Genomic DNA, 26545 nt, shown 5'->3' on the forward strand with positions numbered 1-26545 from the left:
ACCACTCCGGCCGCCTGGAATTCACTACCTCTTCTCTTACTGCACACTTCGGTGTCGGCATCAACCTTGCGCCAGAATGAGAATACTTTTCAATTTTTTGAATGTGTTCTCCCACACTGCTGAATGTCCTTTCAAAGTTCATTGTGTGCGCGTTACAAATTGGTATTTCTCAATTAATGAAACGTCAACTAGGAACGTGGTGAGGACTCCCTACCTGCTGACAGGAAGCCATTGGCCGGCTGTGCGTAGTGGAACTTGTCCGCCACCCTCTTGCCGTGGCGGTCGCCGCCCTCCTCCTCCTGCTTGATGCAGCCGAGCCGCGTCAAGGCCCCGGCCTCCTCCACTTTCAAGGCAGCTGCTCGGCGAGCCATGCTCCCTGACGCGCAAACAAACAGCACCCGCCCTTTCATTCCACCCGCCACAGCAAACGGCTTCACACACGGCAACCGACGCAACGTCATCATCGGCACATTAACCGGAGTAATTGGTAAAGTCTTGCGTCGTCGTGCAACCACTGCCGGAAGGTGCATGCTATAAGACGTTGTGTGATATCGTTAGATATTTCGCTTGTTTATCAAGGAAAGCCGCACCAAGCCTTCAGAAAACATATTAAGGAGAGTCCTGCCAAGTTTTTGCAGTAGGGGGTGATGTTGCTTTGTGTAATCCCAGTTTGGTAATTTCTCGCTATTTTTTTGTATTGGGATGTTTAGGCCAATACCAGTTACATTGTGTGTTGTTTTCAGCTATGAGAGGAAGCCAGAGAACCCAGATGAAACCCCATGCAGAACAGGGAGATAACATACAAAATCCACAGGGAAAGGCGCCCAAGTCGAGAATCAAACCCAGACCCTTGTTGCCGCGAGGCGCAAGTGTTACCACTGTGCCACCCTGCCACCCTAAACCATATAATTAGACTCATGTGCATTTTTTCCTCGAGGTACATTGATGACATCAATGTAAAAATGGCTCCTGTTGGTGAAGACAGGTACAGGTGTGTCTCGCTTAACGCGTAACACTCCTGTAGGAGTGAGTTTCTAAGCAGTGGAACTGGAACTCTGGGAGAGCGGTAGCACTGTGCTTCAAATTATGTTAAAAAAGGACGAGGTTTAGCGACTGTGATTACGAGCATGGAGGATCGCACAACGGCTTTATTGAGTCTATGTGTCTTGAATAAGCCAAGGAGAAAATAACTGTGCAGTCGAGCGGACCTGCACATTAAAAAAAAATCAAGCACTCTTTTAATTGTAGGATGTTTCGTAAAGTGCCGATGTCCTCTGGTGAAATGCACTGGTACTGGCAAATGAGGTCTAATGATGTAGATGCTGACCCCGAGCCCTCATTACTTTGATAGTGCATTGTCTTTGAGCTGTACGCCTTTTGGCTTCCTCTGGTCGAGCACCAATTAGGTCGAGGCTCAAAAGAAAGCCGTCCCTTGGTGTGGACCAATCAGTTTCAAGGACAATGCATATATTATTATAGTATGTTTTTTGTTTGCATTTTGACTGCAAGTATTGTGGTTAATGCAGACATTAATCATTGTAAAAAGGTTTCAGTTTTGATGCCAGAAAAAAGGGGAAAAACCCTATTATTATTTTACCCTTTCAGTTTGTGTGCATGGCTCAATGCAGCGGTTTGTTAAATGCTCATCCAGAAAAAGTGCCCTCAGACTTGCACTTGAATCAATTGATGTGAAAAACCAATGTGATGCAATGGTACCTTGACGTCGTAAATTATCACGGTTGCTGAGATCTTGAACCTCACCTGTAACTCATGCAGTGCTGGTGCTGTGACCCAGTTTGTCTGACTTTGTAAGCAGACCTATGATGGCCGAACCAGGCCAATCCTTAGTGCTGAGCACACCCCTTGCAATACATGCTGCACATCTTAGCTGGCAACTAACATCACTGATCATCATCACAGCCTTGCTCTTTCACTGAAAAGTGTTGCTTTACTAGCAAGAGGTACGTGCGTTTAAAGTAAAGAGGGAACATAGAAATGGAAGGCATAAGGTAGTAGGCACACGGGAAGGGCCAGCCCCATTTGGTTGAACTGGACTGGGCCCAGCTGGATTCCAATTGGACCCCAGGGAGACCCCAGCGATACCCCAGCAAGGTCCCATCATCGTTCCACCCGAGCTACGACGTGAGATTCATATAAACACGTCGAGCCACCAGGAGGCACCCAAGCTTTGTCAAAGAATGATGTCATCACAGCCAAAGCCAACGAGGCCCCTACACCTCGCCAACGCCTCTTCTCCCTCCGCCAGATCGCGCAGCCGAGGGCCCCACCAACACCGAATACTGCTGGAGGGCGGACCGAGGAAGGGGCACCTGTGATCCTGATGGACGGTCGTGCATCCTCAGCCTCGGGACTTGCCTCCCGCTTGATGTGCAGCAGGCGCTCCGCAAGCCCCGCCTTTGAGTCTTCGCCACTCTCATTGCTGTCATCATCACTGCCAAACACATGCATGCACAAACCCACACACACAGTGGGGGGGAAGGGAGGGGTGTTAGCACGACGTCCACCCTCTTATAGTGAGATAGATTTTAAAGTCAAGCGCACAGGAACTTGAGCCGCATCATCGGTACAAAACCGGCAAAAGTGTCACTCCCGATATCCAGGTTTATCAAGAATGTTTATAAAGCTGTTGATGCATTGTAGAATAATTCAACAATGTTATTACCTTATATTATAAATGATCAATGGATATTTAAAAAGTTTCATTCAATTGTTATTCAGGTATATTTAGACTGAGGAATCACCAAACAAATTAGCTATTGAACGCTTGGCTTTATAGATCCTATGACATTATTCATGAAAATAAACTACCGTGCACTGTCATAACTAAATGGCAATGTTGCAAAGTATATAGATGTGGATTATAAATAACCTATTCTGAAAAACACTCCCTAAAAAATGTTCAACATTTGTTAAGGAGGTAATTGATATAATTTGGATTGCACAGACCCAGACTCAAATCCACAAGCAGGAGAGGAACTCATCCTACTGAGTGTCAGCCACCACTGTCTAAATTGCAAGGCTCCCCTCTCTCAGACTCCCCAACAAGGGAACATCATAGCAATCCTTGAGCCACGAAAGCACCTTGGGGTTCACCTGTGTGTCAATGACAAAATCTGTCAATTTTCAAAACACGTTGTGGCTGAATTCACTCACCTCTGTGACCCAATTTCCCTACGCTCCATTTCCCACCGTCTCTACTCAAAAAAGTATCTGCCTTATTTTCCCATATTTTAATCAATTTCTCTTCTATTATCATTCATCTGGAATGGCCTCCATGCCGTAACGTAATGTAAGACCCATGCTGGCAAGATGTTAACTGCCTCGCCCGGTATACAGGAGGTCGTGGGTTTGATCCCAACCCTGACGCCTATATATTTGGAGTTTGTATTATCTCCCCATGGTTGCGTGGATTTTTCACCGGGTCCTCTGGTTTTTCCCTTCACATTTCGAAACATGAATTTTGAGTATTTAGCTGCTATAAATATCCACAAACTACTTCAATGAGCTATCATTTGTGACCAAGTTGACTTACCTGGTACAATAAAAATAGTTTATTTTATAGTTTAATTCGTTATCTTGCTTGTGGAACTACCCAATTAGTGAGGTGCATTTTAAAGATTACGCAATGTACAGTAATGCAGTATACATTTCAGATCATTACAGGCTATTATGAGTCTCAAGCGTGCAAAGTGTTCATCACACGTTGGCAATAGTGATGACAACAGCTATGGAAACCAAACTAGATCTTCTCAAACAAAACCCATCAAGCTCCACAATTCTGAAAAAGCACATGGCTCAAATGGAAAAAAATGTCCATTAAAATAAGTCACCTTAAACATAAGATACCTGAGCCTTTGGATTCAAACACTGCAGATTGTAAAAAGAACGAGGCAAGAAATAAACATGCACAGAGCAAGAAAGTAGAAAATGTCTTCTAAAGGAGACAATCATATTAACGAGTTATCACCTGGTTAAAAATGGACAATTATGTAGAGTAAATATGTTATAACTTAACAACCAGAAAAGTAGAAATAACTTCATGCGACTTGGTTGCAATTGGCCAATCTCCAACATTTCACTTCATTGAGCTTTATCATATAACAGGGCCACATGTAGGATCGTAAGCAGGTCATCCTAAATTTGAACACAGAAAGTCTCCAAGTTACGAACGCCCGACTTACAAACAACCGCGCTTTCGAATGAGCGTCCATAAAATATTAACCGTACAATGTGCGAACACCAGCTCGCACTTGTGAACCCAACAGCAGAACTATTTTGTTCAGCGAAGCGATCGTCCGCGTGATGTAACGAGTCTCATCATCCCGCTGTGTTTGTGTGAGCGCGCACGTGTGTGAAATTGAGTGTGTGTGAGAGACTGAGTGTGCGTGTGTGAAAGTGAGTGTGCGTATCTGTGCGCGCGTGTGTGCATACGTGCGCTCGCCCCCGTGTGTTTGTGTGGGGAACGGAAGTGCAATGGTTAATGCGCTGTGCTACCAACCCGAAAAGCAAGCCAAGCATCAGGACTCAATGTAAGTGGGAAAAAAACTGATTTTTTTTTTCTTTTCATGTTACTTAATATTACGTTTATTGACTATGCAATATTTATTATTTATGAGTTTAACAAAGCTTCCCTTTTTTGTTGAACCGTAACACGTGTTATAACACTGACTGTATGGGCATTTAAATACAGTACATTAATTATGTTCCAACTTGTGATCTGTTCGACACGAACAGGTCTTAGGAACCAAACCCGTTCGTAAGTCGGGGGACTACCCGAATTGAAAAAAAAATGAAGACAGCACAAGAACAAACACCCCATGTTCTTACAAAGCACCGAATAGAGATCTAAACAAATGTTTGCGCAATCAGCAGCGATATTTTAGCTCCGATTAATTACCCATACAAGCACTGATAAGGTTTTGCACACACCAACTTGCACAAAGCTCGTACACCGGCAAAGCTTATGACTAACAAGAGCCACACACCTTCTGGCTTACCCGCTTAACCGTGCTGCACACATTATTCGAATTAACATGAACATCCCCTTGCAGTGTCTACCTCAAAAACAGCATCTCCAAGGTGTTCATGCACCTTCAAACTATTTATTTCTCACTTCACCCCCTCACACGTGAAACACATTGCACTGAATAGCTCAGTTAGCAGATGGAGCACGATTACTGGTACACTTTTAAGCATCACACCTGCCATGAGCGAACAGTGGTTAAATTTTGACTTAAAGCTTTCGTGACTGCAAGAATTCATATTCTTGGGTCTTTCGGTAAAGTCACGTAGATAGGTTCAAAGAAAATAACAAAAATTAACCAAAAACTACGACCGCTTGTGTTGCGATCGAAACGTCGTAGTTTTTAGTTATTTTTGTTATTTTCTTTTAACCTATCTACGTGACTTTACCGAGAGCCAAGAATATGGTGGTTAAATTGCCGCTTTGGGCGTCAGGCGAGCTATTTTGAAGTTCGACGCCCCCCTGTGAGAGAGCGTGTTTCCTCACCTGACGGGGAAAGTGCGGTTGAGCACTGCCGACACCTGGTGCAGAAAGGGCTCCAGGCGCAGACAGCGCTCCAGGTGCTGGAGCTGCAGGGGGCTGGCGAGGGCCGGTGGGCCGCCCCCGGGTGCTGCGTCTGCTCCGGCCTCCATGGCCATGGGAACCTAGTGGCTTGCAGCCAACGGGGAGCCTGCACAATGGCCACGAGGAGAGGAGGAGAGGCGACCGAGTGCTTTCGCTGTCATAGTGGCTAGACGTCTGTGGAAAAGAGCTTTATAGCTAATTGGATTGCTCAAGTGCAAATAAATATTTTTATTCTGTATTGCGCAGAACCACAATCATCTGTGGCCGTGTAAAACCACGAACTGCATTCATCGCAAGTCAGGGTTTACTTGCAAACCCGTTCACTCGATAAATACAAATTCACGAGAAGTAACTGCAAAGGAATTAGCATTCCTCTCAAATTTCATCAGTTCGGCCTCCTGAAATGAAGATATCAAGCAATACCAGGATGGGTATTGCACAGAGGTAACTAAGAAATACACAAGAGAATTGGTCATCATTTGGATTTTTTTTATTAGAAAAGCTTACGAATAATATAATGCTAATAATTTCAGAGAAGGTGGTGTGAGTGTTGTGTGTGCAGTGAGGTAATGCTATTAATAGCAATGTTCAACACTGCGGGACAGCATGAATGTGCATTTTAGCAAACCTTGCCAGTCTTCTTCATGAGACGAGTGTTTTAAATTTACATTATCGTTCTCCAATTAAACCAAGTGTGTTCTTCCATTCCCGGACAGAGCGCAAAGCATTTTTCTCTTTGGAACAATTCAACAGCAAGGCAACCGCTCATACAAGCCAGCAACCCAACAATGCCTGGCAAGCCTTTGCCTGAAATCCTCTCAGGTTCTGCCTTATCACAACTTCAAGACATCCTTTATCTGTAGACATGGGCACATGGTTCACGCTTGTTTGCCTTTAAAAGAACAAACCCTAGTTTAATCAAGGCAAAATCATTTCTTGCACATGGTCTTATCACATATTGCTAATGAGAGGGACACAACCCAGCTGTCCGCAAGACTACCATACTTCAGCTGGAGTAGATACCTGCACTTGGGATTAGGTGAGCACAGCGGTGTAATTTTGTCTGGGCACGCACAACAGGGACTGCAAATAGCCCAAGCCACTGCTGCTGCGGCTACTGCATGATTATTTATTATAGTGGACACGGAATTTCACTGCTCCCTTTCAAAAAGCAAATGAACACTTGAAAAACATAGATCCAACATCAAAAGCAGGTTTTTATATCATACAACACAGCAAGTGCTGTTGCATTTAGTTGTGTCGTTATATCAACTTGGAATATATGACAGAGCACATATATACAGGAAACATTTTATTAAAGTGGAAACGAAATAAAGGTTACACTTACACCGAACGAACAATTTGCGCCCCTCTACAGTTGACACTATGAATACTGATTTATCTCAATCAGCCGTAACAATACTTGGACAAAACTATGTTGCATTTTAGTGCCTGCTTTTCAAAATAACAGGACACGTGCACCAACAAAAAATTATTGCATATCATTGTTACATTCACGTGTGCCTGAAGATATTTCAGAGAGCAAAGCAGAGAGGAAGGTCTTCAGCCAAAACTTGAAAAGAGGCAGGGAGTCAGAAATGCGGAGGGCCAGTGGGAGGAAATTCCAGACAATGGAAGCAGCAGAGAAGGAACAACCTCCCTCTGAGTAAAGATTGGCTAAAGGCTTTGATTGCTGGAGCAAAGGGCAGATGGAGGGGAGTAGACTGAGATGTAGGCAGGAACATTCCTTTGAGGATATTTAAGAAAGTTTTTTTATTAAAGATGAATGACAACTAGGAGGGACCTGGGGATTGTGGCGATGCCGCCACATCTGTAGTAGGTAAGAGGTCCGGTCTTCTCAATTTGGAGTTTGGGGTGAGATATTTGGGGAGTCAAGAGATGACAAAGGCATGTGCATGGGTCAAGGGAGTAGATGGGACAAGTGGCAGACACAGGAGATGTTGGTCAGAAATAGGTAGGGGGGACTGCAGAGATCAGATTACAAGGGAGGTGAATGAGAGCTCAGGGCTGATGCTAAATACAAGTTATGGCCATTCTTTGTCAGCCTAAGGCCAGACTGTTTACACGTGATGGTAGTCACCTTATGATGAAGGTTCCCATATGATTATCAAGATTGTTTTAATAAGTAAACTTACAGCCCTTTGTCAATCCACTGGTGGATAAAGGGAGGTCCTATCAGGATACCATCTTGACCATTTCCCTTTCCAAGTCAGGTGTTCCACGAATGATAACTGGTAAGTTCCACTTTACAACATTATTATTATTATTTTACAAATGGTGTTGGGGGAAACGAATGTACAAAGGTTTTGGTATCTACATAAATTACCATAAACATCAACAAAAAGTAAAACATTATCCAGGGATCAGAGGAAAAATCCAAAGTTATTGCAATTGGACACAAATTCACAGATTAGAATTTTAGATCATGTGGGAATTACATGAAAGCCATCATCTACCCAAGCAAGGAGCAGTGGGAAAGCTATGTAGATAAGCAGGTTGCAAAACATCTGCTCTTAATGTCTACAAAGTTTCAGTCCATTCTGGCTCCAGCTACCAGCTCGGCCGCCATTTGTTTTTTACGAGTGTGGAGTTCCTCCTTCACAACAACGCTCCAGTTCACAAGCCACAATTTGTCCAGGCTGCTATCACAAAAGTGTGCCTTTAGAGGAACTGAACCATAAAGCATGCAGCCCAGAGTTCGGCCCCATCAACTTTCACTATTGCTACTGTGCCGTTGTATACATAACAATGATAGCGCACGGCCCTTGGTCAAGGCACTTGCTGGACGAAGATCTTCCAGGGCAGTGCCGGTGGTGGAGGATGTTGGCCGCACTTTGCCACGCAAGTCAGTGGATGAATGGTAAAAGTGCGGAACTCGGGAATGATTCAGTAATTGCTCGCCACTCATGATAGCCATGGCCGGAATTCGAACTCTGGCATCCTGGTTCAGACTACAAGTGCGTAATATCTGTGCCACCGCTCCTCCCCACTTTATCAGTCGGTGAAAAAAAATGTCATCCTCACTTAATGCCAATGTAAACGTACAGAGCCACTCAAGACACGGCACAAAAAGCACCACCACCACTACTTATGTAATGCGAGCGTAAATGGGGTTGCTGCTGGACTCTGGCCCAATCACACGACCCAAGGTATTGGGGGCGGAGCCCGGTATGGGGGGGCGTGTGAGAGGGGCCGCCGTTCACCTCGGCTCCAATGGGAAGCGAGGTGAATGGAGGTGGAGCCAGCAGGGCAGTATGAGAAGGCCGGATCTGACGATCCGGAAGGGAGGAGTCAGGGTCACGTGGGAGAGAGGTTATAGAGGGGAGCCCGGAAGAGATCGAGGCCAGTTGATGGAGTGAAGAAGCGGGACCACGTTGGGTGGCCGCCGCGCCATCAGCCACGTGGCTGATGGGGCTTCGGCACACCATCGGCCAGCGGTGTGCGGAGCGGGCAAAGGAGCGGACGGAGGAGCGTGCGGGGCACGCGAGAGGAGCGTGCGTGGCACGCGAGAGGAGCGTGCGGGGCACGCGAGAGGAGACGCTGGTCCCTTGTCAGGACCAGCGGGGTGTGAGGATGAGTGGAGGAGCTGAGGAGGAAGCGCGTGCGAGACGACGCTGGTCCGTGGAAGAGGCCAGTGAGGGGTGCGGAGAAGAACCTAAATAAAAGACAAGCGGAGACCAGCAGTGCCTGACGGAGTCTTTTATTACACTTGAGTCAGAAGTGGAACGAGATGTCGAAACATATACCTGCACCATCTTCAGAAGATGAAGAGGACCTTCCTCCGGCGGTTTGGGGTCCCGACCATGGAAGGGGGGGGCACCGAGGACGGCTGGCGACACGTGGCAGTCCAGTTTGATTCGCTGCAGGCCGTTCTGCTGGATTTTATCATTCTGGTGGCGCCAGCGACGATGCCGGATCGGCCACGGGGCAGGCCTTCGAGCGGGGAGCCTTCGGGTGGGGCCAAGCCGTCCACCATTGGGGCCTCTGCGATGCTTCCGACCCTCTCCGACACGCGGCAGGACGCCGCCATCTTGGGTGTGGTCGCGGACGAATGGCGGGAAGCCACCATCTTGTTGCCACCGCGGCGGGAAGCCGCCGCCATCTTGAACATCGGGGCGAAGAGGCGGCCATGCGCTGCCATCTCGGAGGCGCCGCGTGGTGTGCATCCTGCTGCTGAGCAGCTGTTTTGCGGGAAGGAGCCGCAAGGAGAGGGCGCCGACGCTGCTGCTGCAGGGGCGAGAGTACCTCCGTCCTGGCTCGTGTGCGAGACACCGGAGCAGTCGCGAGAGGACGCCACGCTCACCGTCCGAGTTCTTCGAGGCGTCTCAAGTCACCACCCTGCCGTCCTCTGCTCGCTGCAGCCCTGGGCGAGTCGTAACGATATGCACCCGGCCGTAACACACACCTCACCCATCTTGCTTGTGCCGGGGTGCGATTGTTTGTATGTCTCGAGCGTGCGGAGCACGGGTCGGGGTGTGTGTGTGTGTGTGTGTGAGGATGGACGGGCTGTCTGTTTGTGTTGCTCTGTGTCAAATAGTGGTTATGCGTTGCGGCATGGGGATGTTATCTTGATGGCGAGGTTAATTATTAATTTGGTTGCGTCGAGTGTCCCGCGCTGTTACCATCCCGTGGGTTGCCGTGTGCGACGTGGTTATTTTGATGATTTTTTTTTTGCTGCTTGTAATCGCGATATGCTGACTGCATGTACTGTATAGACTTCCTGTACGGATACGGAGTGCGGTGCATTGTTTTGACCATTGGGTTCGGGATTGTTATTAGTTGTGCGTACCTGTTCGGAAATTGGTCAATTCGGAGGGGACCCTAAATTTTGGTTGTATGGGTGTTACCGGTTGTGCTAACCGGATGTGGACTTGACGGGGGAGTGGAGCGCCTGTTCGTCACTCCTGCTCTACCAGTTGCTCTCTGAAGTTGGACTTGAGCCAGGCGGATGGAACAGCAACACGGACACACTCTAAGACACCGCATTCCTGGTTTATGCGCGTTGGCCGTTCTTGCGTGTCGGTTACTGTTGTTGTGTATTGCTTTCCGTTCCTTAATTCTTCTTGCTTGTTGCACGGAAGACGGACCGGTGTTCCCTACCGGATCCAGATCCCTTCCCTTTCGTTAATTGTGTTTGTCGTTGTACTCTTCGTTGTGTCTGGGGTGATTCCTGATTGTGATGCCGTCGCTTGCATTATTTTATCCTATTGCAGCTGGGACGGCTGGATTTTTCATCGGGGGGGGGGGGGGGGGGGGGGTCATGTAATGCGAGCGTAAATGGGGTTGCTGCTGGACTCTGGCCCAATCACACGACCCGGGGTATTGGGGGCGGAGCCCGGTATGGGGGGCGTGTGAGAGGGGCCGCCGTTCACCTCGGCTCCAATGGGAAGCGAGGTGAATGGAGGTGGAGCCAGCAAGGCCGGATCTGACGATCCGGAAGAGAGGAGTCAGGGTCACGTGGGAGAGAGGTTATAGAGGGGAGCCCGGAAGAGATCGAGGCCAGTTGATGGAGTGAAGAAGCGAGACCACGTTGGGTGGCCGCCGCGCCATCAGCCACGTGGCTGATGGGGCTTCGGCACACCGTCGGCCAGCGGTGTGCAGAGCGGGCGAAGGAGCGGACGGAGGAGCGCGAGAGGAGCGTGCGTGGCACGCGAGAGGAGCGTGCGTGGCACTGGGAGGAGCGCGCGGGGCACACGAGAGGAGCGCGCGGGGCACGCGAGAGGAGCGTGCGGGGCACGCGAAAGAAGACGCATGGTCCCTTGTCAGGACCAGCGGGGTGTGAGGACGAGTGGAGGAGCTGAGGAGGAAGCGCGTGCGCGGGGCGTGCGCGAGACGACGCTGGTCCGTGGAAGAGGCCAGTGGGGGGTGCGGAGAAGAACCTAAATAAAAGACAAGCGGAGACCAGCAGTGCCTGACGGAGTCTTTTATTACACTTATATGCCATGTCTTGTTTGGCTCTAGGCCGAGCACTCACTCTCATTCACACCCAGTTACTGTTGCACAAACATTAACCTCAAGCCAAACCCTTAGTTTATCCGTGAGACAGCTGGCAAAATTCAGCATCTCCTTCATTAAGATCTGCATTTCCATAATGACATGGTGAAAATAGGCACGTAAATTTTAAGAAGAACACAAACTAGAAAACTCATCTTTTTTAAATATCTTCTTTAAGCGCATTACTGGAGGAAAAGAAAATTAACTAAATCACCAGACAAGCACACTTGTCAAAGCCACAGCTATATGCCACATACATTACACATGAGCTGTGTAGGTGGGATTCCTACTGACAATGATAACTTTGCAATACAATGCACCTAATTAGAGAAGTAAAATTAGATATTCTGATCCAAATCTGAGTCTGCCAAACATGTTTAACATTTTATAATGCAATATGGCATGTTGGTTACCAATACAGAAGTGCAATTATCTGTCTGCAAATAGCAGATGTTGAGCCCATGCCTCTACCGGATAAAGATATTGAGCCCTTGTGTCTATTGGGTTAGAATGTTGAACCCATGCCTTTGTAGGCAGAGGTGGGTGATTAAAGTGGTCTTTCTCAAACCACTGTATGTTTACTGACCTTTGCTATGCATATGCAAGGTAAGCCACTACAAGTTACACGTACCTGATGGTTACTAACCACAGATCGCCGCACCACGGGGCTTATAACAACTGGAGTTTGAGAAACAGTGGCTTGTAGGGTCAACGTCTATGTCCGTGATGGGGTATTAAGCCGGGATTCTTGACATCCTCGATTCAAATAGTGGGCATTCACGAAAGACTATAGAGGGGCTCTGTCACGGCCAATGCGTTTGTTTCAGCATCATCATTAATGATTATAAAACACACACATGTCACAGTTACTTCAGTCAAGCCTAGCTCTGAAGGCTAATTGAGCAGATAGGCAGAGAACTACTCAACCATGTGCACATCTTAAGATGCCACAGTCCATTGGATAAGCTAAGCCCTGAGGAATATCAGCCTCTCTCCCAAGTGGTCCCACCGTCACAAGGGGTTTGGGCAATGGAAAAAGCTCTGCAATGCGCTTGAATATCAGCAATGCAATCACTCTATTATTAAAGTATATTCTATCAAACTCTTCAGAATAATACATAGAACACACTGCTTTTGTTCACAGAATAATGTTTTTGAGGCACATGCCTTGAGCGTAATGCAAAAGCAAGCCTGGTACTGATGGTCATGAAATCTAGCTTTCAAATTCATAAAAAGTGGACAGTTTTATATTGGTAATATGCTTCTATGTTCATATACAGAAAAAAATATGTTCTGCACGGGCTTTTATATGTATTTGGTAATGCAGCATTACAGTGATGCCAGAAATATATTCAATGGATTATTTTAATCGGGTGAAAACCTATTTCCTGTCATATTGGCAGAAAAAAAAATCGAATTTAGGATATGACATTAACTCCTAATGCCCACTGTCGTGAATATCGTCACTGGATGTTTATCATCTATTCATTGCAATGCTTTAGTCAATTCTCTACTGAACGTTCTGCAAAATATGCAACGTGGATGTGGGAGCTGAACATTAACAGTGTAATCCAGCCGTGCTCAAATCCTGTTAAACGAGGTTTAACCTGTTCCAAGACTTAACCCTGGGAGAAAATTTAAGGCTGTAATTGAAGAAAAAAAACCTACTGCAACACTGCCTTTGTATAATTATATCTGTAAATAAAAAACACGGTTTAATTTCAGTTGAAAACCAATGCACAATACGACTGGTAGAGCAGCAGGCAGCCTTTTTGCACTGTACCAAGTCTTGCCTGCAGCAGTTTCAACACGACATTCCTTCCGGGTGGATACAGATCAGACCCCACGCTGCTCCACTGCAGGAACGTGCTTGCACACTGCGTTTTTTAGCATGCGCCACAACCGCTGACTGGGAATAGGCGACCGTGACGAGGCTTGCGGGACCACAAGGCCTGAGCGACGGAAGGAGAAGGCTTAGGGCGAGCGCTGCTGCACAGCCCACGCTTGCTGCGTTTTGTTAACAATGCATTTGGCTGCCCCGCGCAAGGCATGAGCGCACGCCCCGTGCATTGTGACAAAGTCATCATCGTGGCTAAAATGAATACAAATATTCATTTGCACCATTAAGTAAAAAATGCGAGCACAAAAAAATACTTAGCGACGTACTGAGGAAGCGATACTGTACGCAATATAAACATTTCCGCATTGAGTTTCATTCCAGACCCTCCCTGTTCGTGTTCTTTAGGTTCCAGTCGAGTAGTTCATTTGGCAATTTAGCAACAACAAAACAAGTGTGGCTTTTATTTGTCATGTCCCTTGCTATTGCAGCGACTCCAAAAGCTAAATATGACTCAGTCGGTGCTATTGTAATTGTTTTATATTTTCCCTCTTCAATATCTCTGTCGCATTTCCACATGAGAAGCCATGCACATATTTAGCTTCTTTAGCTAATGCACAATACATTGGTCACATAGGTCTCCTCAGTTTCATATTTAATGTCAATTCCAATACCGGTTCAGATATAATATTGCGTAAGCAAATTTGGGATTTAAAGAGACAGCATACAATAACTTATATGTGGGAATGCTAAAAGGTTGTATGTTTGATTTATATTAGCCTGAAGGTTAAGAATATATCCTGCATAAATGACAAGAAATAAAACGGTGAATGCTACAAACACTACATACTGGCAAGCCTATATAGGAAGCGTTCTCAGGGTGCTCCAAATAGCAAGTACTTGTTTTTCTAGCCCTCTGAATGCAAAAAAAATAATTAGTTATCTGACTATCTGAATTGGAAACTGAAAAGTAAAGGGTTATTTTTTGTATAATTAGGTGAATAGAAGAGACCATGCGACTGGAAAAAGTAAAAGCAGGAGAGTGAGATCTGTTGGGAAAGTGGGAGATGCATTACGAGAGTGAAAGATGCAGTGAGATAAGTGGAGGCAAGAAATACAGAGGCCTAAGACAATGTGGGTGAGAGATGCAGTTGCAACGGCAGAAAGCAGGCGGCAAATGGGACCGATGCAGCGAGATGAGAGATAAAGGCCAACCATCCATGTCTGAGATTATCACAGTTGGCTACATAAGGTGTGAAAGAAGTTCAACATACATAAATAAAGAGATGGTAAGGCCAGTTGAGCTAGGCAGTTCTTTAACAACAGCAGTGGTGGCAGTTAAGGACATTGCAAGGTGGGACTGTGCAAACTAACGAGCAAAAAAGTATTTACATGAAAACCCATGCCAGAATTTAGTGGAAACACGTTAAACGATGAATAGTGCTTAAAACAAATAAAAAGATGTAACTAAAACGTATGCACAGCCTCAGGACATGATGGCATAACAGTTCCAGCATTTGTGATTGTGGCAGAAGCAATCCTGCTTCCTGGTCTTCAAGAAAACTTATTCAAGGTACCAATTACAATTTTAACCATGGCAAATTAAGCATTCATTTATATATTACAGGATGAAAGATGGAAGAATTTACTCACAAACAGATAAACAGGACACAATCCTTTGATATATTAAACACTAGTTGCCATGAATCAAATGTATTTTGAAGATGAGGATAAACCATAATCTTTGGTTCTTTCGGTAAAGTCACGTAGGTATGAAATAAAATAAATCACGATGTTTCAGGCGCAACACAAGCGTCCGTCATCAGGTGGGAAAGCATGGTCTGCTGCTGAGGATAGCAAGGCATAGAGGGAGAGAGACACATTCTACAAACATAATGAGGGTACCCCAATGGGTTCTCCATTATCACCAGTGATAGCGAATGTTTTCATGGAGAAATTTGAGACAGATGCCATCCAGACATCTACCCTACGTCCTTCTTTGTGGAAGAGATACATAGATGACACGTTCGTCATCTGGCCACATGGCCTGCCAGCACTGAACCAATTTCTCAACCACATCAATTCCATACAGCCGTCTATCAAATTCACCATGGAAGTGGAAAAGGATGGCAAGCTACCATTCCTGGATGTTTTGATTGAGAAGAGACCTGATGGCTCGTTGGGACATTCGGTCTACAGGAAAGCCACCCACACAGATGCCTATCTAACGCCTGACTCCCACCACCACCATCCAGCCCAGAAGAATTCCCTCATAAAAACACTACACCATAGGGCCCGTTGCATCTCCGACCAACACCACCACCTGAGACCGCGTTCATGAACACAAGGCACATCTGAAACACGGTAGGACCAATACCTCTGCCGTTCCTGATCATTGTTTTAACGCTGTGGGCTCACACGAAATAGATTTTTCCAAGATGGAGGTACTCTGCAAACCTACCGGCTACCTTCAGAAATTTCTACTCTTTGGTTCTTTCGGTAAAGTCATGAAGCCATCCATATATATAAACACAGACACAACTTCAACCGAGAAGATGGGTACAAACTGAGCAATCATTGGAAGGACGTTATTAACCAGGTAAAGTCTTAACTGACTGATGTTTCAATCCTACCTGCCTATGTCAGCTGTTATTTCCGAATGTCTCTCTCTCTCTATGCCTCTCTTAGATCTCTCATGCTCACATGTCCTTTGCATTGCACTCTCATACTCACATGCCCTTTGGATTGCACCCGTTGGGTTGCACTCCCCCGTCGAGGAGGCCACTTTCCTCCTTTTCTACAGTTACATGCAAATTTCTCATATTAACATCATGCTAATCTCTCACATTAACATAGCCACTTCCGTGCCCTCGTAGAGGAGGCCGCTTTCCTATCTTACAGTTACATTCTAATTTCTCACAATGACATCACTAGCCCCGGCCACTTCTTTATGACCCTTGGGCTACACCTATTTCAAACCTTTTAAAACAGTCTGCCTCAGCAGCAGACCATGCTTTCCCACCTGATGACGGACGCTTGTGTTGCGCCCGAAACGTCGTGATTTATTTCATTTTATACCTATGTGACTGTATCGAAAGAACCAAAGAGTATGGATTCCTGCAGTCACGAAAGCTTCAAATTAGGATAAACCATGCATAAACTACGAAGATCGAGGAGCTTACTTATAGCATTCACAATCGTGGCAGAAGTAATCCTGCCACAAAGCTAAGTTTATATGTGGAATACACTACTAAGATTGGTTATGAGGACATATGTAGGGACATGAGAAGAAAAATACAGATACAATTCAATAATGCCATGAGACGAGAAAATATAAATTCAGCGAAGAGAAGTTTTAATATGGACACATTTCAGGTATCGAATTACTAAAAAAAGAAAAGTGAGAAAATGTATTATTGATATAGAAATCAGTGAGATAAGGTGTGTATTTATATATTCAGACGACATGGGCAATGATGAGATGCATTGGTATGAAATAAAATGCAGATGTGCATTGTAATCACAAGCTATAGAAGAGTGAGAGACTCAATCCAAACCTCATTAATGCCCATTAACAGAGTTAAAAAATCTTGAAATTTCAGTCTTTACAGTCAATGGGTTTGCAAAGACAAACAATCTATTCCTTCACCGTTGCATTCACATGGCATCATAGGTACAGACCCGACCAAACATTAACTTTTGACAACTTGCCATGTAGCTGGTTTGTTCACCAACCATTCGCTGGTCAAATGCGATATGCATCTGTTGTACTCACAGTGTCTTCGCTAGATGTGTTCACCAACCATTCGCTGGTCAAATGCGATATGCGTCTGTTGTACTCACACTGTCTTAACTAGATGTCAAAAGCTGTAAGCAATAATTTTATCATGTTCCCCTCACTATCCGCAATGCTGGGAGAGGTTTATGACTGTAGCTCTTGCTATCGCTATGGCAGCGATGGGTACCAGGCCCAGAACTCAGCAGGAACCCGAGCTAATAATGTTTCAGCTCGAGAAAGCGGAGGATCAATTCACACCAACTACTATTCCCATATTCTATAATGTGGAGAGAAATGCGCTCACAGGTCTAGAGTCATTCAATGCTGCAATGACGATTGGTGGTTGCGAGATGCCTATTATCACAATACGATATTTCATTGCATCAACATGTCAATTTTAGAACCATCATATTACCATCATTAAGGGCAAGCATGACAGGGGCAGAATACAAATCTTTCTTTAGACTGGAGGAATCTGGCAGTCCTGCATATATGCCATATTCTCTGTTGGTTCAACAGAGGTGTACGGAATTTACACAGGCAACAGAGACATTATTTGTGGACCAAGAGGTATCACGGGATTGTCCTGGTGCTCCTACACTATGTGATCCTTAACTATACCAGTGTACATTTAATCTAATAAATATACATATAAGGGAGGCTGATCAATGGGTCGCTCCCTGCTGGCTAACCTCTCTACGTATTCTGCTGACTTGGTGCTTGCTCCTTATTTTGAGTTCGGGTCCCGTCAATTGAACATGCCTACACAGGCATCGTCATTGAGAACCTTATACGAGCATTGGGGTGGTTTAGTTTGGGGAAGTTCCTATATCTGGGCAGTGTGTTCACAGGTGGCTCTATTTTTCTGGACAGCACGGGTAGTGGTCCAACTAAGTTGATATGCAATGTTTCATCGGCTTCATAATGCTGTGTGAAAGCTACCTGGCCTCACGCTCCACACTCAGCTCCAAGTCTTCTTAGCCAAGCTCACCAGCCGCTTGTTATATCTTCGCTCGTGTCATGTGGATCCCCTCGTAGGAACACTTGCACCAACTTCACATTAACAGGTTGAACTGCCTACTATATATCCTCAATGGTTGGATTGCGCTGGGAGCTAACAAGGTTGAGATATCTGGACACAGTCCTGCGAATGGGATTATTTGGCAGGTCAGTATGCACTGGCCATGGAGCCCGAAATCCCAAGCATTGCCTGTTTGATCGGATAGAGGGGGTTAAACCGGCGCTGCAATGGCAAGAGGTGTGTGTACGAGGTGCACAGGACGATCCTGGGGCCGAGTCGACTTGCCGATTACTGACGCCAGTGGTGTCAAGATCGGCCTCTGTGGAGGGTGCTCGTGAAATACGCTACTTCCTGGGCACTTGTTGACCGTAGCCATCCTCAGAGCAGGGACACTAATATCGAGTAGAACGTGAGGCAGATACAACACAGCCAGTTGACACTTCGGGGAGTGCAGGTGGTAACATCTACCAGGCAGGTTGTCCCAGTTAACCTATGGTGAACACCCGGGTCTTTCCACAAATCACACGGCTTGAAAGAGCACCTAGCTTGGAAACAAGCGATGTCGGGTCTCTTTACTGCCACTGACAGTGTCGGATGGCGGCTCGTGTGTACACGTGTGTGCGTGTGCTTGGCAATGACTCGGGCGCCGGGGTGTGGATGGCGCGGCACACGGCCTCATGGCTAGGCCCATCTCGTGCCCGGTTCAACATCTCCCGGCAGGGCCACGGCGTCCTCCTCCTCCTCGCCGTGGTGACCTCTAGCGCAGCGCGGCCATGGCGGCACAGTGCGCACTGTACATCAGCACGTGTCCCCGGCGGGGCTCGCCTCGCTCGCCTCTTATTCGCTCATTTAAACAGATCACATTATATGGCGATATCGACAGTGGCTCGGCACCAGTATACATCGCCCAAATTAACTCCGACCGAGCACAACATATCCCAAGTCGGGTATTTCAGTCGCTAGTCTGGCTGTACATATCGAGTGTACACGTGAGATTCGCTCACAAAAGAAAATTTATATTGGGTCTGACGCAGCCCAAGGCGAGTTAATGAGCCCGTATGGATGGGGTTCGAACCACCAGTATCCGCAAAGCCGCGCCTGTAACCCAAACCAATTCCCTCCTCAACCCGGCCAGTTTACCCAGCAGAAATCCTACATTAAACGTCCAACGGTTGAATGTAGTTTTTTAACAAGCCTCGGACCCTTCAATTCTGCTGAAACTATGTACACATTAACAATAACGAGTGCAATTCTCAGCACGTCATCGTAAAATCAACACTGATGGTTTAATGTTTGAGCACCACCCGGCCAAGGGTCCGGAGATCCTCCAGCATCGAGACCTCCAGCTCAGTCCTGAACCGACCCAGAGCCGGTCAACTGAGAGTTCAACAAACGCACCTCACGGGACCCGACCCGGTCTAGACCCGGGGGTAGAAGCGCAGAGACCCAGCGCGGCCCGGCCAGGCGCGACACGACCAGCGTGGCCCAGGCGGACCCGACCCTACCAGGCCAGACCCCGCGCCGGGCGACCCTGGAGGAGCCCAGAGCCCTCCCGCAGCCCGCGAGACGTGAGGCCACGTCGCCTGCCCGTCCGCAGAGCCGCGTGGCCCGCTCACCTCGCCGCCCTCCGCCTCCTGCGCGTCGGCCCGTTCTCTCCTCGTCGCCTCTCCTCGTCGCCTCTCCTCGTCGCCTCTCCTCGTCGCCTCTCCTCCTCGCAATCCTCCTCGCTCCTCTACGCCCGGCGAACGCCGCGGCGCTGCCTGCGTTAGCACGGGGATCACGCGGCTTGAGCGGCTGCGCGCGCGGCTGTGTGCCGCTCGGCGGCAGGAGCAAGGCGCGGCGCCGCCGGCTGCTGCTGCTGCGGCTGCGGCTGCTATTGCTATGGCGCGGGCCGGACGCGTTGGCGCCTCCCGCGCGCGCGTCCCTCCTGCCCTCCCTGCGCCGCCGCTTCCCTCCTCCAAGCCGAGCGCCGCCGCCCGCCATTGCGCCTCCACCGCCAGGGCCGGCCCGGCCGCGGCTCGACCAATCGCACGTCGAGCGACGCTCGCCCGCCCCCCGGAGCGCCCCGCCCGCGCCGCACCCGGCCGCGCAGAGCCGCGCCCTCCAGGGCGATCCGCGTCAGGCGAGGACGGGGGGCCCGAGCGCGGCCCTGTTTGCGGGGGGTCGATCCCGAGCGAGCGCTCGACCCGCTCGGCGCTCGATTGCTCTTCCCGCGCCTTCCGGAGATTGCCGAAGGTGACGTCGGGGCGCGGCGGGGCGCGCGGGGCGGGGTGCGCGCCGAGCGCGGGAAACTCGCGTCACGTGACGCCTCGGGCCGCGCGGCGGTTAGGATTACAGCAACAATGGGCAATATCAACGACGTTGTTTGAAAACAACAACAGCAGCAACGACACGTTACGTACGACTAATGTTGTGGGGAATACAATGTAAGCGATGAACATTGAAAAAATATCTATAACGAAAAAATAGATGCCATATGTGATGAGCCCACTTGTGCAAGGCGCCGTTGGGGCAGGGGTTGGTGGATCACGCAGGGAGGAGTGAAACTGCCACATCGGCTGACCCAATACCGCCCCCACACGAAGCCGAACATACTCAATACTGTAATGGGAATGGCCAAAACACCCCCATCATTTTGGAGTGGTTGGTGAAAGTGTGGTGCCATGACCACGGAGCAACTCCGCAGACACGTAGCACTTGTACCCACGTAGTGTCCTGGCGGGGGATTGCCTAGCACATCGGATTTTAATCAGAAGGGCCCCTAGAGGGAAAGTCCCATGGTTTTCCGGTGCCAGGAGATTGGCCGACCCTCGCAGGACAGGTTACATTGCGATGCGCCTAAAATCGGTTTATAATTGTATGGGCGCAGAAAGAAAAGGTTCCCTGGGCCAACCGCAATGAGTTACTCACAACATTGGGGGGAGAACGGAGGGCGGAACATTGAGCAAGAAAGGTACAAGCGCCCTTCCAGACAAAGGGACAATGGGTGGCCGCTGCCGCCCGCAGCCGCCACCGCGCAGCACTCGAGGGAGGACACGGTAACAGGGGTGGGGGGGCGGTAAAGGCAGGTAAGCGCCCAATTTGCCGCGCGGTACAATGGCACCCCGGGCCTTTGAAGTTAAGATGTAGTGACATATGACGTCACAACTATCTCGGGACTGTACGAGCGTAGGGACATAAGACGTCACAACCGTGTCGGCTCGGTATGGGGGCTGTAGGCAGGTGTCACGGGGGTCGGGTCAGGCCGTGGCACTCCGCGTGAACCCAACAGAACACGTGACCAGATAAAGGGGGGCCAAGGGCCCCAGGGGGAAGCTTGGGGGTCACGTGGTTGGGGGCTCAGACCTTCCTGAAGGATCGAGAAGGGGGGCGTGGCCTGGGGCGGAGCCGGCCACGCCGGAGCGGTTATAAACGGGGTGTGAACGGGGAGCGGGGCTGTTCTACTCTGGGATGAAGATGCCATAAGAAGTCCTCAAGTCTCAGATCGTCGTTCGTAACCAAGCAGTCGTCCCCTTGCCTTGGTCATGCTATGTAATGCTCCCGAGTGTTAGTGAGAGTAGGAACGGTGATCACCACCTTATGTATAGTGTTCGTCTTCTTAGTTCTTTCAGTAAAGTCACGTAGAAGGGAAATAATAAAATATAAAAAATCAAACATAATTAAATAATTCTCACGATGTTTCGGCCACAACGCAAGCAGCCATCCTCAGGTGAAGAACAGGTCTGTCGGGAAGACAGCGTCTGAATGAAACACCCCAGGCTTGGAGCGTATATTTAAGCTGGGTTGGAGGAGGAAGAGCGCCTTGACAAAAGAATTTGCATATCAAGAGGAATTTAGCATATTTATGGGAAATGCAGATATGGGATTAGTCACTACTTGTGAAATGCGTAGGAGGTGGGCGGGGGGTTTCAAAGTCATATTATGCCCGTGCATTATGCAGGATTAGCAGCATCAAAGGGAGGGGATAGGGGTAGCATTAATAAAGGGAAGGAATGTTAATAGTGTGATGCCGCCGCCACGAAGCCGTTCAACAGGCGCCCCATCCCCGACCTCGCCACCACCAAGCGACGGAGCCGACCCCACGTCCCCCTCAACCTCACCTCACATGAACACACCCGCACGCACTTTCCCCCACCCATAGAGCTGGAAGGGGAGATCACCTGATCGACCGGTTTTTATCCGAGAAGCCCTTATCGGGATTGACTTTCACGGTTTCCAGCGACCAGGGAATTTGACGACCTCCCCCGACGCTACGTTGCACCGCGGCGCTGCGACCGGCCTTAAGATGGTATGGTTGCGGCGAGGGGCATTCGGCCACCGCGGTTGAGGCGCATCCCCCACACACACCCCCCACGTGTCGACGAGGCAAGCAGGGGAGGGACGGGACGGCATGATTAGCAGGACTGCGGGGGCTCTTGCGCATAGTCGCGGATGGTTAGGATGGTTGCGCTTGAGCGCGCAGGCACCATTGTTAGGGAAGGTAAAGCACTAAGCGGAAAGTAGGAACAATCAGGAGAACGGAGGCACACGGGTAGCCCGTGCACAAATTCCCACGGCGAGCCTTTGTAAGGGACGCCGCCGCATATCCTGCAATAACAAGGGATTAATTAGAATTAATCCCTTGAGAAAGGGATTAATTAGAATTTACGCCGCGCACGCCGCACATTGATTAGCATATTCGCCGCTCATGAGCGGAGAGGAGTCGGGGGAGTCCGCGAGAGAGGATAAAAGGGATCATAGCAAGGTAGAGCTCTCACTTCTCTTCAAGAGGCACGCGTTCAAGTCGGCTCCCAGCTCTGCCCTCCGGACGTCCGCGTGACGTGTCCCAACAGCATAGAGGAAAAGCCACAGGACGCCGAATACTTCGAACCGTGAGTAGCAAGGAGACAGGGTATCGTAAGCCGATAAATAGGGAATAGGTCCAGGGGAAGTAGGATAGGCCAGCCTCGCCGATACATACTGACTCAACACCTAGTTCCAGGTAGCAGACAATAAATCATTAATAACGAAGCGTGGTCTCGTATGATCTTGTTGATCAGTGTGTCGCGTGTGGAGCTGCGTGTGTGCGCGTGCGTTCACTCCGTGTGCAATACAGGTGCGCGATCATAACGTGAGTTGAGTTGAAGTGCGCGGAGCGGCGTGTGTGTGTGTGGGCGTGCGTACGTTCGCTCCGTGTGGGTTGCAGGCGCGCGATTAGGAAAGGGAGGTATCGTAGTAGAGAGGGGCAGAATACTACTCGGTAATTAACCATGCCTATTACGCGGACCCGCGGTGGAGGGGAATCCTCGAGCGACGGCTCCCACACCATGGGTGAGGAACCCAGCAGCGGTTCGCATAGCAGCGGGGGGGCGAGTGATGATGTTAGCCTGGCCGTTAGCATTATCGAGGGAGGGATCTCGGGGGCCAGCGACCCCCACAATAGTATGTAGCTGCAGTAACTAAACCACCACGTAAAAAACTAAAGTATAAACTACATAGTATCATCAGTATACTAAATATACTCTCCAATAAGCTGAGCTACTAACAGTAAGTAATAGATTACAGTTGTATGTCGCAAAAAATATAATATGCTTCCAGCTAAACTTTTTTCTCCTACATCACACGGGTCTACCCTGTAGTATATACTGCCATAGACAAACCCAACATTAAATTACATACTGTATTACTATACACCACCTTCGACTATACATTGTAATATTACACTATGTATTATTCTACCCACCCTACTGTATATCACACTGCTGTATATTCACTATACAATTACGATACTATATATTACCTTATACATTGTATTAAACATTACAATTTAACACTATTTATTATTATACAATCTGCTATGCACTATACCATTGACCGTCGCATGAAAGATACTAAGAGGAAGCAACGAAATATGTCAATGGGAGAGTGCTGGTAGGAGACTTGCAGCGGAGCAAAGAATCCATTCCCTGCGGAAAATACAAGATATATAGTCAATGCCAGTGAGTGGACTGCGGTCTGAAAGTCACCGTAAACGTGAACACAATCAGTTAAGATCCGAAATGGATTATAACGTCCTTCCAATGATTGCTGAGCCAGAATCGATCTTCTTGGTTGAAATTGTCTCTGTGTTTGTATATGTGGATCGCCTCATGAACGAATCTTTCATGGTAGCCAGATGGCTTGCAGAGAACTTCTGTCTTGGAGAAGTCAATGTCATGTGGGCCCATTGAATTGTAACAGTGATCTGCCACGGCTGAGGTGTTTGTCCTACCGTGTTTCAGGTCTGCTTTATGTTCACAGATGCGTACTCTTAGTTCTTTCGGTAAAGTCACGTAGGTGTAATGCGAGCAAGGACAGGGTGGGCGCTGCCTCCGCACCACTCACGCGGGCCGGAGTATAGGGGAGGCAGAGCCTGGTCGTCGGGGTGAGTGGGGGCGGAGTCAGGGTCACGTGAGGAGGAGGAGGAGTCAGGGTCACGTGAGGAGGAGGATATAGGGTGAGACCTGGAAGGGGATCGAGAGTCGAGAGAGAGTAAAGATAGAAGAAGCCACGCGGGGTGCTGGCGGAGGGGTGGCACGAATTGCCACGTGGTCGGAGTCACGGCACCGTCGGCCAGCAGTGTACGTGGAGCAGCGGAGTGGCTGCAGAGTGTGCGGGAGCACACGGAGCAGCAGAGTGGCTGCAGAGTGTGCGGGAGCACACGGAGCAGCAGGGTGGCTGCAGAGTGTGCGGGAGCACACGGAGCAGCAGGGTGGCTGCAGAGTGTGCGGGGCACACGGGCAGTGGTGTGGCTGCAGAGAGAGCGGAGGACTCGAACGGCGTGCGGAGGGCACGCGACGGAAGAGGTGCGGGTCCGACCGGGGACACGCGGGGTGCGAGACAAGAACCCAAAAAAGGACAGACGGAGACCAACATCGCCTAAGAGTCCTTTATTACATTGGAGTCAGAAGTGAGACGGCATGTCGAAACAGCTCAGAAGAAAGAATATACCTTCACCATCTTCTGCACCATCTTCCGAAGACGACGACGATCTTTCTCCGGCGGTGGCGCTACCAACGATGGAAGGCGGGGGCGACGCGTCGGGAGTGCAGGATGTTGCCGGCTCAGCAGGACTGTCTGCGTTGGTGGGCGCCGAGGAGGGATGGCGACACATAGCGGCCCAACTTGAGTCATTGAAGGCTGTTTTAACGCAGTTATGCGCCCTGGTGACGCCCACGACGAGTTCGGGGAGGCCAAGCGGGGAGCATCCGAGTGGGGCCTTGCCGACGCTTCCAGCCCTCTCCAACACGCGGCACGAAGCCGCTATCTTGGGCGTGGTCGGGGAGGAACGGTGGGAAGCCGCCATCTTGCTGCCTCCACCGCGGGAAGACGCCATCTTGGGCGTGGTCGGGGACGAACGACGGGGAGCCGCCATTTTGAACACGTTGCAGAGTGACGCCATCTTGTTGCCGCCGCAAGTATCACCATCGGCGGATGACGGCGGCGTGGGGACCCGCAGCCATCGTCTAATGACTGTTAAAGAGTTCTCGATTAGCGGAGATTGGAGCGCGTTCGCCTGCCGGTTTCAAGCAGCGGTACGATCAGCAAAATGGACGGATGCGGAAGCCCTGGAGGTCTTGCCAACGCTTCTTGACGATGAGTCCGTCAGGTTTTTCCGTTCCATCAAGGCCGCAAAGAAGACGATGCTACAGGGGATTTTTATGAAATGGCGGAGGCGTATGAGCCCCCGGACGATGCACATCGCAGGTTCGTGCAGCGGCAACGGGCACCTGAAGAATCGCCGGTGGCATTCCGGGGCGCTGTGATGGAACTAGCTATGGCCGCGTATCCGGAGACGGAGCCCAACTTGTTGGAACCCCTGATACTGGGTAAAATGTTAGAATTATCCAGGGATTTGGGCATCCCCATGCCGGTGTGCGGCCACGATAAGTTAATGTCCCGAACGGCGGCTAAGTGCCTGGATGCCCAATTCAACCTTCGCCATTGGAAACAGGTGACGGCTTGGGCGGGGAGTCCCACCATCGAGGGCGGTGCAACAGGGTGGGACTCGAAGAAGGCCGTCTACGTTCGTGACGAGAAGGGTCCTGAGGAGCTGACGGCGGCATCAACCCAGTGGCCTGCTCGGGGGGGAGCGGGGTTGCGCTCCGGGCCGCCGGCGCGGGAGCGTCAAGACAGAGGGGGTGCTGCACGGCGAGCCGACTTGGCGTGTTTCCGCTGTGGCCGTAAGGGCCACTTCGCCAGAGAATGTTGGGCTCGCATTCGGCCGCCGCCCCAGCAGGAGGTTTCGGTCACGGACGCGACGCGGCA

General features: G+C 49.3%; 1 protein-coding gene across 2 annotated transcripts in view; it reads right to left on the minus strand.

Moving 5' to 3' along the window:
• Positions 1-20009, minus strand: part of INO80 (INO80 complex ATPase subunit) — a 98512-nt gene extending 78503 nt beyond the window's left edge. Inside the window, exons 1-4 of one of the 2 annotated variants that reach the window (XM_061568707.1) lie at positions 19876-20009; positions 5531-5714; positions 2331-2452; positions 215-376 (exon numbers count right to left, since the gene is read on the minus strand). In XM_061568707.1, coding sequence (XP_061424691.1) covers positions 215-376; positions 2331-2452; positions 5531-5682 — 436 coding nt within the window. In that variant the 5' untranslated portion in view covers positions 5683-5714; positions 19876-20009. Of the gene's footprint in view, positions 1-214; positions 377-2330; positions 2453-5530; positions 5715-19657; positions 19675-19875 lie in introns of those variants that run through there. The other variant, XM_061568708.1, reaches the window with a different exon arrangement.
• Positions 20010-26545: the final 6536 nt, after the last annotated feature.

The sequence above is a fragment of the Lethenteron reissneri genome, chromosome 41 (assembly GCF_015708825.2).
Source record: "Lethenteron reissneri isolate LAM-NWPU_2019-01 chromosome 41, ASM1570882v1, whole genome shotgun sequence".
Taxonomy (NCBI): Eukaryota; Metazoa; Chordata; class Hyperoartia; order Petromyzontiformes; family Petromyzontidae; genus Lethenteron; species Lethenteron reissneri.